The 11,573-nt window shown below is 43.8% G+C and overlaps 1 protein-coding gene across 1 annotated transcript in view; it reads left to right on the top strand.

Moving 5' to 3' along the window:
• The first annotated feature begins 154 nt into the window (after window positions 1-154).
• Window positions 155-11,573, top strand: part of HHAT (hedgehog acyltransferase) — a 143,189-nt gene continuing 131,770 nt past the window's right edge. The window contains exons 1-6 of the mRNA XM_008932966.2: window positions 155-257; window positions 1,669-1,736; window positions 2,951-3,064; window positions 3,695-3,889; window positions 5,169-5,381; window positions 7,195-7,366. Of these exons, the coding sequence (XP_008931214.1) occupies window positions 164-257; window positions 1,669-1,736; window positions 2,951-3,064; window positions 3,695-3,889; window positions 5,169-5,381; window positions 7,195-7,366 (856 nt within the window). The 5' untranslated portion in view covers window positions 155-163. The remainder of the gene's footprint in view (window positions 258-1,668; window positions 1,737-2,950; window positions 3,065-3,694; window positions 3,890-5,168; window positions 5,382-7,194; window positions 7,367-11,573) is intronic.

Genomic DNA, 11,573 nt, shown 5'->3' with positions numbered 1-11,573 from the left:
GACAGGGCTCGTCTGCCCTGCCGGCGGAGCGCGGGGGCCCGAGGCCGCAGTGCCCGGTGCGGGCTGTCCCGCTGCTCGGTGCCCACCCGTCCTGCGCGGGGAAACCTCTCCGGTCCTCTCTTTGCCCGCAGGGAGGCGGCCGACGGGATCAGCTCCCGGGCCGATGCTGCTGCCGGCCTGGGAATTATGGCTCTACGGGCTCCTCACCGTGGGCTCCCACCTCTACGCGTTCTACGAAGCGCACCAAGTGTCCCGAAGTAAGTGGGGGACGGGGTCGCGCTTGCTCCGGCGGTGCTTCCCGCCCGCGGCTGGCGAGGCTGCTTAGCGTGAGTTCTGCTCTCTAGTTGGTTTCTACTTAGTTCCCTTGCGAAGAGCGCCTATGCTCTTCCCAGCTTGCCTGCCAGCCCTGTGCGAGGAAGCAGTAGGCGGGTGCCACCTGGGCAGAGAGCTTTGTCCCAGGGCTTTCATGCCTTTGAGTGCTAGGAACGCCCATGGCAATCGTGTCCTGGCAGCTTTTTGTCAAGGAAAAGACAGGGAGATCTCTGAAGCTCAGCTACTCAGATAAAGAAAGTTCAGGCAAGTTGGGTTTGAATTGTCTTGTTTTTCCTTTCTAGTCACCTGCAGCCTCTTGCAGGTGGGTGGTTAAGAAGCATCCATGCCTTGTGATGGTGCTTTCTGGGGTCTGAACCTGGGGAGGCTCCAGGACAGGTGGATGCTCCCTGCCTGGAACTCTGGGCTCCTTTGCTGGGTTCTGGGCTTGGAGCAATGGTTGGGTTGTCTGTGCAGCCTTGGAGTCAGTTTGTTTCCAGACACCTGCTTGTGCCTTGTGTAACCTCTTGGTGGTAGCTGTTGTGGTGACTTGGTTTGGATTCAGTGGAGCTGTGTAGTGCAGAGCCTGTGTGTGAGTGAACTGTATGAATGGGTTTGTAGGTGGGGTTTTAAATGATTTGAGTACAATTTGTAGATAAAAAGAAGCAGTGTTTCTATCACGTTGATATTCTAATGGAAATAAAGGTGGTATTGTAAAAGTATAACAAGCTAGAGAGCTCATTAGGGAAATATGTATTGCATCTTGTTAGGCTTTAATCAGCAAGGTGTTCTACACTAATGACCCAGGTGTCTTTTAAAAGACCTCAAGGGAAGGAGTGCCAGAAAGGCACTTGCAGAGCAGTGGAGAAAATGTTAGGTAACTGGCTCCAGAGCTGTCCACCCATGAGTACAGCAAGTCTTCTGTAGAGGTGGCAGAATGTGATGGCAGCAGGTTCTGTAGGTGGCATCTCTGAGTGCCTTTTCCTTGCTCTGGCTGTACTGGCCGCTCTCAGGTCTGTGTGTCCGTTCTGCTCTGGTGGGAGAAACCAGGCAGTTCTGAAAAAGGGGAATTGAGGGTGCTGGTTTTATGTGGTAAAAGATGGGTCACTGTGTGCTACTGTCCCTGTTGCAAGGTGGAATCAAAACACATGTTCTGGGAATTTGCTTTGCCACTGCTGTGGGGCAGAGCTGTGGCCTGGTTGGGCAGCTCAGCTGGTGATATGCCCCTCCCTGGATCTGGGTATCCCCATTGGTGGAGACAACATGGGAATGTGTTGCTCTTGAGCAGCAGAGGACCCATCCCTTACTCTCCCTGCTCTGGCTGCTGTGTCCTTAGCAAAGGTTTGCTCTTCCCTGCAGAGTATGAAGCTGTGATGGACAGAATGTTTGGGCTGGACCCAGGAACTCTCTTTTGGGGCCTCAAAAAGGTAGGAGGGGTGATAGATACCAGCATCTCTAATTTTGAGGCAATAATACGAACACTGTGTCTCCATACCCGTTGCACATCCAAGTTTCTGATTCAGCTTCAGAAGTTTGTGGTAACTTGCAGATTTGGATATTCATAGTTAATTTTAGACTGTTTCTGGTGAGGAAAAGGGGTTGGCTGAGTGTGTATAGATCTAAGAATCATAACTAAAGTTTTGTTTCTTTTCTTGATCCCTGTCTTAAGTGTCTATCCTTTGCTACATCACTTAATAACCCTCTGTTTTACTGTTTGGCCTTAAAAGCTTTGATCACCCTTGACACTTCCTGCAGCCTTTCCCCCTTTTTTTCTGTCACTGGGTGATTTGGATAATGCCTAACATCAGTGAGCATGTGTTTCTCTTGGTTGGCCTGTAGTCCAGCATAGGGTAAACAGATTTTCTGAGTGATACAGTCTTAAAGAAATGTGGTTGGTATTAAAAAAAACCCAACAAACTAATAAGAAAACAAAAAAAAAAAACCCAAACCCGAACACCCCCCACCCCCTTGCTTGCATTTCTTCAAAAGGATATGAGGTCAAAAGCAACTAATGCAACTAATATTGAGGATTACTTGTGCCAGACCAGGAATGCATGTCTGTGGAAGTGTTTTGGATTTTAGGCCTGCCGTCACTGCTGGTAAGGGAAGCCGTACGTCAAGAAAGCCAAAAAGCAATTGTGAGCTTCTAGTGAGGCTCTGTATTTGACAGAGGGCTACGCTCTTACCTAATTTAGGTAAAAACCTCATGTCATGGAAACTCCAGCTGACCTGACTCCATCTGATTGCAACTAGGCTTTGTTGAAACAGGTAGTTAAACTTTTCTTCCAGCAAAATGCCTTTTCACTGGAGTTCTTGATTTTTCAAGGCAGAGCAGAGCTGCTCTCTTAATCCCTCAGGAGAGATGCTGCCTGCTCAGTTTCAGCACCAGTGTGGTGTTTAGGAGTCACAACATTGTCTAAAGCTCTTTTTTTCTTGAACTTTGCAACTTTGGAAGTCAAAATGGTGCTGTCTGAGTTCACTGCTGTACTCAGTCCAACTGTATTGCTGACATCATGTTCCTGAGATGTAGAGTTCTGTTGGGTAACACACACCTAGTGTGTTAGAGAGATGTTCCCTTGTTCTGTAAGAACATGCATTTATGGCCAGATACACATTGTGACCAGTTCTCTTCATGCCACAGGACCCCATGGACTTTGAGTGGAGCTACTGGATCGAATGGGGAAGGGAACGTATACTGTGGCTTCTGGTTGGTCACCTGCTGGTATCACAAGTGTCCAGGCTCCTGGTGGAGAAGGTATGTATGGATTTTCTTCACAGCAGGGAGTTTCTGTGACTTTCAGTTTACTCTGGACATGGGAAGCTTGGCACTGAGGCCACTGAATATATTAAATCCCACTCTGTGGGGTGAATTGTGTGAGTGGGTCTGTAACAATGCACAGGTGAGACCGTGTGGATCAGTTACCTTAATGTTTTGGAGACTTCAGCTGCCAACTCGTGAAAGCCTCTGCCTTGTTGTGAACCATTGAAGGGAGTCATTTGCCTTGCACATGCAAGAAGGGTGCAGTTATTCCTTTCCAAGAGTGTAAAGTGATGGCTGCTTGGGTTTTGCCATGATTGCTAGATGATTGCATGATTGTGGGAAATGATCTGTGTGGTGTCACACCTGCTAGTCTGGGGAAGGAAAGGAAGAAGTTATGTTCTCCTGCAAATTAGGGAGACTCTGGATTTCACATGATGCTGTTACAGGAACACCTTCCCCTTCACCTTTATGGATACTGTTGGGTTTTGTGTATTTTCAAATGTGTTCTTAACCTTGTTGACTGTATTTATCTCTACTGTAGACCCTGTGCAGGACTGCACAAGTACTGAGTGTTTTTTTTCTTTCGAAATAACTAACAGTTGTTAATTTTTCTTTTTCTGACAGTATAAACCATGGTGCTTGATGGTTTATGGAATGGCTGCCTGCTGGTTGTTACTGGGAATCAAGGGGTTTGCTGTCATTTTGTTACATGCAGCTGTTTCGTTTGCTGTGGCTCAGTTTCAGCTGTCACTCCTGACGTGGTTGTGCTCCCTTATCCTGCTGTCCACTTTACGCATACCAACTGTGGAAGAAACCAAGGTAATGTGAGAAGGACTAATTAAGCATCAAATTAATTATGGTTGTGGTTCTCTGTAGCAGCATCTACCTTTATGACAGAATATTGTCCCTTCAGTTGATGTAAGCAGGGTTTGGTTTGAAAAATCTTAGGCAGTAGAGCTGCAGTGACTTGTGCTGGAGCTTCTCCAGTTAGAAAAGTCATATCTCTTGATCGTGGTGGCCAGTGCATTGAGACAAAAATATGTGCCTCAATGTGTAAATGGTATTCAGTAGAGCTGGAATATGATAATACTTTACTAGTGCTCTGTTAAACACATTTCATATTCTTTGGAACTCTAATCATACCAATTTGAGGTGCTGCTTTTTAGGGTTGTATCTAGGAGTTGCTCAGCCAAGCCTGCCTGTACCTTATTGGTGACTGTGGACTTCTGCAGGGAGGGAGACTGTTCCTCCAACACTTTGATTTGTACCAGATGACTTACTTCCTCGCAACTGGTTGATGCAAGCTCAGTTTTGCTCTTTCTCTGGTGGATTTTTCTGGGTAGTACAGATTTTGGAAAAACTGTTGCTCAGTTGTGAGGAAATGTCCTTGTTGCATTTACTTGGACCAAGGGGAAAAACTGGGCATCTGTTATAAGGCTTGTTGCCCAGATGTTTGGGGAAGGGGAGATGAACATGTAGGGTCTCCAGGTGGTGTAGTCAGGTTTGTGCCTTGCCCTGAGGAGGAAAGGGCCCACTGCAATACAATGTAATCAACCAAACTACATTTGCTGATGTTTCCAACTTTTTTGTGATGATACATTTTTGTTGTTGGAAACAAGTGTGACACCAAGTGTCAAAAACTCAAGGGCTCAGTAACATCTTTTCAGCCTTAAGCTTTCTTTGGAGTGACTGATTCTTTTCAGATCTAGCATCAGCCCTAACAGTCCCTTGGCTGTCTCAGTAGTGTTGCCAGCTGGTTTGAATATTGTATTACTGGACCAAATCTGAGGGAGATAATGACATTTCTGTAAGAAAAGTTCTCCTGCTGTCATAGTTCTTCACAACCTAATCTGTTTCTGAAATGAAGTTGTCTCTTTATGCTGGCTGCAGTAGCTGAGGAGGACACTTCTCCATCAACAGCCAATGCTTGTTCATGCGTTTAGTGCTGTTCACTTCAGATGCTCATTCCAGCTGCCACTGGCTTTAGTTGCTTCCTGCTAATGCTGACCCCAAAAGTTAGGATCTGAGAGGACATCGCTGTTTTGCCATACAGAACATACAGCATTGCACCATCATGATCTGGCTTTCTGTCTTGCAGAGGAAGTGGTACGACACTGAAAATGAGTATTATCTGCTGCTCTTCACTGTGTCAGTCCGCTGCCTCTTCTGCACTAGCTTCAGTCTGGAGTACTGCTGGCATGGACCTACCCAGAAGTCATCCCACTCATTCCCATGGATGCTGGCATATGTGTTTTATTATCCCACATTCCACAATGGACCCCTTATGAATTTTGATGAATTCAGTAAGCAGGTAACAGTGGTTGTTGTTTGGGTGTCTAAAGCTAACTTCCACAAAATTTTGAAATCATCGAGTAATATTATAGGAATGTGACAATTCTGACTGCATCATTTGTAATCTCACAATGTCCTGGATATCAAATTTTAAGACAAACCTTCCTCCTCGAGTTCTTCCACTTCACAGGATGTTTTTATCCAATGTCAGATTCATCCCTTCAATCAGGCAGCCAGTGACATGCTTTGTTAGATTTGGAAAGTGTTCATAATTTTAACATGCAGCTGCTGGACTTGATTTTTTTTCTTCTCTGTCAGGTGGAATAAAGTACTGTTTTCAGGATAAGATTGCTATTAACTCTGAAACAGATTTCAGAGTCACGGAAAGATGATAGTTTGTATTGGAAATTCCTGAAGAGTCCAGTTTCCTCTCATATTGATGTGAAAACATGATTATTTACTTGGAGCACTTTGCTTCAACTAGGAAGCTTACTCAATGTGTAAGACCTACTAATCTTAAGAAACGCTTTTCCTAGTCCCTTGCAGGCTGCTTTTCAAACCTGCTTCTACATGACAGCAGAAAACTCCATATTTTCTTTCTTTATTGCCTTCCATATTGGTCAGAAAAGGGTTTCAAAGTTTGCAGTGCCCAGCAGTTGATTCAAAGTGCACGATAGAGGATGTGTTTATTGCTGCTATTTGAAAAGACTGCTCATAGAACCCTTTAAATGAAGCTGAGACTGAGATGAGGGTTTCTGCTGAACACACCGGAAAGTGGAAATTCTGGAGTTGGAGACAGTGAAACTGCTGTATGTCCCAAAGAGTGTAGTATCAGTTCTGGCAATTGGTATCCACTGCCAGGCAAAAATGAGACATTGACACTTTGTCAATGGCCTTGTTGAATTTCTGGCTTGAAGCAAGGCATAGCAGTTCTACTCATGGCTTTGGAGGCTTGTTGTGCAAATCCCTGTGATAAAATGGTGGTCACCAAACTTTCATCTGGTTGGTACAAACGAACCCTCCAAATGAGTGTGCGTGTTGGCTGTAATACCTGCTTGTGATTGAGGGTCCTTGCAGATGGGTTGGTTACTTCTCTTGTACATGCGTTTTTGGTGGTCAGTTAGAGACTACAGAAGGAAATGTTGCACACAACAATAGATGTTCAAAATGACTGTATTTTTAGGCAATCCTATGTTTCTGTTGTTTGATCCTATTCTCTTTTCTTGCAGAAAGAAGGTGCAATAATAATATGCCAATGTATTTACTGTAGTTAGCAGTGTAAGTTTGGGGCATCTTGAGAAGCATGTCAACTGCAAACCTTGTCTTATCTGGTGTTTAACTTGCACTCTCATTTGCTCAGCGTGTCACGTAGGTCTTGCTGACTTTGGCAATGCTACAGGAGAAAAATTAAGAACTGTCTTCAAGTAATCAATTCCCTGTAGCTGTTAAAAGTTGGAGGCGTTTTAAGAGCAAGCAGTCATTGTTTCTGTGTTTGGAAGGACTGCTACTTGGAAAACCTTCATAGCTGTGCTTTCTTTAATCTTTTTATATTATCTCTAGAGGCTGATCAAGTTACAGGAGTTAAAGTCTTGTGTCTGGATTCTGTTCAGGTTAACAGCACTTGACCTTTCTTACAAGAGTTTGGTGCAGTGTGTTCGTGTTTGGCTTCTTGTTGGTTTCTGTGGCTTACTGAGATTGAGAATGGACAGACAGTCTTCCTCAAGCGTATGTCAGGAATTTCCAAATGATGTAGTCAAAAAGTTCTCAGGATGAGTATTTTGATTAAAGCAGTCAGTTATGTGCTGGTTAACCTCTTTGGATTTCTTCTGTAGATGAGGAGACAAGAAGCTTTCAGTGTGAAGAGCAATCTCAGCATCTTAATCGTGGGCATAATCCGTATTTTCTTTTGGTGGTGCCTGGCTGAGCTGATGATTCATCTCATGTATATCCATGCTCTCTACAGTAGTGCTCTGCCTTTGGAGTCTGCATCCTACTGGGCCTTGGGTGAGTATAGAAACAATAGCAGAAATCTTTCTTCTCTCCCACTTTAAGGTCCCCAGTCTACTTCTCTTTTATGTCCATCTCTAGATGCTTGAGTAGTACATTATAGCCAGCCACTGTCAGAAAGGTGGTCTGCAGGTTCTTAATATAATATGTAGATGCTCTACAAGCTTAGTTGAATGTATTGAGCTGCTTCCTAAATTAAAAATATTCTGTACATTTTTCAATCTAAAGTATGTCTATAAAATGTGGTCTGAAGTGTTTCTCCTCCTCTCCTCCTCAAGTCATAGAAGTGGACACTTAAAAGAGTTTTTTTTTTAGTGTGGGGATGGAGGAGGAGAGATATTAAGAATTATTATTGATCTCCTTCTGATTGATGTTTCTAGGCTGTGTTCATGTTGAAAAGGAAAATTACAGAATTTGTGAAACTAGTAGAGAGAAGGACTTGCAAATATGATGACCTGACTTAGCAGTCAGTACCTCTCAGTTATGTTTTCCTGCTTGGCTTCCCCCACCTCTGCCCTTGCCCAAGCTTCCTGATATTTCAGTAAAATGCCCAACTGTGAGGAAAAAGTGCTGATAAATGCAGCATAATCCAGCAAGAGCTTTAGGTGATGGTTTGTAAACAGCTGTCATATGTGGTCGACTTGATTTCTGTTCCCTTCCCTTCCCAGCTATGTGTATCACCAGGCAGGAGGAACAAAAGAAAGAAACCCCAGACCTTAAAAGCAGGTTCTGAAAAGCTCTTGGTGATTTCTGAATTGATGGAGGTGTCTCTTACACCAGGCAGAAATATACACGCTGGTATGGTCCTGTCCAGCATTTGCTGAAGATTACCTATGAAGAGCAGTGTGTGTTAGAGGATACCTGTGCATTGGATGCTGGTCAGCAGAGGGCAATGTGTGCACTCTGTGTTTATCTGTAGGTGCATAAATAAACACTTAATACATATTTCAGTATGATTTTTATATTTAAAAAAGGGCAAGGGCAGATGGAGAGCAAGAAAGTGAGAGGTTTGCCTCTGTGGTTCACTGTTCGTTCTATTCCGCACTCATTCACTGTTTAGAAAGTAGATTCTGAGTTCTTCTGTTATCAATGTCAATTCATTGATGAATTAAATCTGTTCACTCCTGGTGTTTGTGTATGTGACAAAAAGCTGGCCACTTGGTAAGGCAGGCAAAGCTACTGAGTTAGGGATGAAATATTCCAGCTATGATGCTACTAGTGAATTCCTCCCTCCTTTCAAGACTACCAATGTTGATTTTAAAGGGGAGCTGAGGGTGAATTACTTCACAGACAACACTGTAGGCTGTATGTTTATTTGATGAAAAAAAGTGTGTAATCCTGAGAATTAAAATGCATTTAGATTATTAGATGATTAGAAAAGGTGAAAATGCCTCAAAGCAACAGATGGTGAAAGCCAGTGTTAAAGCAAGTTTGGACTGTAAAGCTGTCTGACTTCAAGTCAAATGATTGTATTTTAATGAGTCGCCTGTGGAGATGCTGCTTTTAGGAGAGGTGTATTCAAAATGTAACTCTACTTACTGAGCTTCATCTTTTTAATGAAAGCAGCTGTTTAAGATATACCATGGATGAGATTTTGAAGCAGAAGTTGGTCACTAAAAGCTTTTTCTGCAGGTTTATCACTGTGGTGAGTTGACCTCGGCTGGATGCCAGGTGCCCACCCAGCTGCTCTATCACTCCCTTTCCCAACCATAAAGGGGAGTAAGATGGAAAACAACTTGTGGATTGGGATAAGACAGTTCATTAAAGCAAAAGCTTGCGTACCCAAAAGTGAAGTGAAAAATAACAAGGTTTGTTCCCTACTTCCCAATGAGCAGCGATGTCCAGCCACCTTCCCGAGATGCAGGGCTTCAGCACGTGCAATGGTTTCTTAGCAGGCAGCCATTGGAAACAACGAATCCCCCCACTCCCCCTCCCCAGCTCTCTTCCCTAGCCCCTATATCTGAGCTGATGTCATAGGGTATGGAATATTCCCTTGGCTAGCCTGGGTCAGCCAGCCTACCTGTGTCCTCTCCCAGAAGGAATACCACAGCACCAACGCTGTGCTCAGGAGTAGCCAAAACACTGGTGTGCCATCAACACCCCTCTGACCACCAGTGCAAAGCACAGCACTGTGAGGGCTGCCATGGGGGAAATGAACTCCATCCCAGCCAGATCCAACACAATCACAATGATTGTAGAGGTCTCCTTAGACTCAAACCAGTGATAGGCCACTGTTGTGACTTGCTTTAGGGAGCCACCAATATATGAGTAATAAGGGTACTAGTAATATTTTGTTAAGTCTTACTGGACCCTTATGGATCTTACCATGCTTCTACACCAGTTCTTGTACAGAGCCAAACACCTGTTATTTTGCATTCTGTTTTATTAAAACCAGTTATATCAGATAACTGAGTCTTGAGACCAAGGAAGCAGCTTGTTGTTGACTCAGGAGGATTAACCACATGATATATAAGCCTTTTTGCACTGATGAGTTTTGTTCATTTTGTAGTTTATATTTAACTACAGCAGCTTCAAAGCAGCATGGAGCATCTACCCTTACCATGATGCTTGGCTGCTGTGATAGTCTGGTAAACTCAGGGGAAAGACTGTGAGGCTGTTCTGCAATCACCTGTAATCAGGGAGGTTATATCTGCTCCTCCATTTTTCTTCCCAGGATAACTTTGAACAATGGGCAATAAATGCCAGTAATGCAGGTAAAGACAACAGTGTTGTGAGATTTTGCTGTCAGCATCCAAGGGCAATGTCAGTCTACACTTCATGTGTGTGAAGCTGCAATTGTGTTCTACATCACTGTGTGGTGTTCCTGTGAGGTGAGACAACAAAGAAATAAAAAACTCATAAACCCTAAACTAAACCCAGACTGACTTAGAGTACTTGTTTAAAATGCTAGTGTACAACATTGTCATTTATGGCCGTGTAAAGCATAAATGCTGAAGTGACCTAAAGTAACATTGCTGAGGGCACACAGGGAGAAAATTAAGAGAAAAATAGTATCTGGGACAATGTTAATTACCCAACAGTAAGAGAAGTATTTTCTCTTGTGTGGATGGAATTTTAGGCACATGAGTTTATACAAGCAGCAATATACCAAAGTGGTATGGTTTTGATGCCTGTGTATTTAACTGTAACAAAGGTGCAAACTGCCTTCAATATTGCTGTTCATGTGCATTAGCTACTGTTAGGATATTCTGTGAATTGTATGTTTTTTGTTTTTTAGTTTTTCTTCAACTTCTAAAATTTTTAGACTTGTGTGTTTTGGCAACTAAACCAAGGGTCTTCGGTAGGTCAAATGTTGTGAGGTTCTTTTCTCTATGCCCTTTATGAACCAGTATGTGCATTACCGTACCAGCACTCTTGACCTATAGGTTATATTACCCCATTCATTGCATTTCACTTGCAAATGCCTCGTTCTGTGTGTTCGCCTACTTATCTGAATGTGAGCAAGTCAAAGCCAGTGCAGAGCAGAGCTTCTCCCTCTCTACAGGAAATTACCTTCTGTCCCAAATAACCCAGCTGGGTTTTTTGTTTGGTGTACCTTGGGAGATGTATTACTGTAGTGTCTTAAAGGCACAGAGGGCATTGTAGCCTTGCTTCACTCTTTGCTTGTTGAATCGGTATCCTTCAGTCTCTTCACTGGCTATGTAATCCGGATAGATGAAGCCTCTCTCTTGAGTAAATAATGATGTGTGTTGTGGTTTAGGAACAGTATTCTCTACTTCAGTACTCCCATTAAAAGTGTGTTACTTCCCCTCCCCCCCTCCAATTGGAAGTCCAAGAGGCAAAGATCACAGGTTGAGATAAGAACAATTTACTGGAAATGGCAATGGAATAAGAAAATGAACAGTCACAATATTAATAACAAAAGTGTACAAAAGAGAGAGTGTGGAGCTCAAGCCACATCCATGCTGCTCCAACTACTTCATCTGGCTGGGGACCAGCGTTACTCCACTCTGTCCACCACACTTGCTCAACCTGAAAGAGCCCCTTCTCCTCTGAAGTGAGAGTCCCTTTCCCCACCCCTTACAATGACCTCAGGTGGTACAGAATAACTGTCTTAGCCATGTCCCCTCCTGGCTACTGCAGAAATTAACCCTGTTCTGGCCCAAACCAGGACATGCGGCATGTGCTTTCCAGCATTGTTGGGGTACTGTGGATGGAAGCACTGCTGTCATTGAAGTATCTG

The sequence above is a fragment of the Manacus vitellinus genome, unplaced genomic scaffold (assembly GCF_001715985.3).
Source record: "Manacus vitellinus isolate BGI_N305 unplaced genomic scaffold, ASM171598v3 scaffold_8_pilon, whole genome shotgun sequence".
NCBI lineage: Eukaryota > Metazoa > Chordata > Aves > Passeriformes > Pipridae > Manacus > Manacus vitellinus.
Note: the sequence above shows the minus strand (reverse complement) of the source record. Positions and strands in the feature narration are given on the sequence as shown.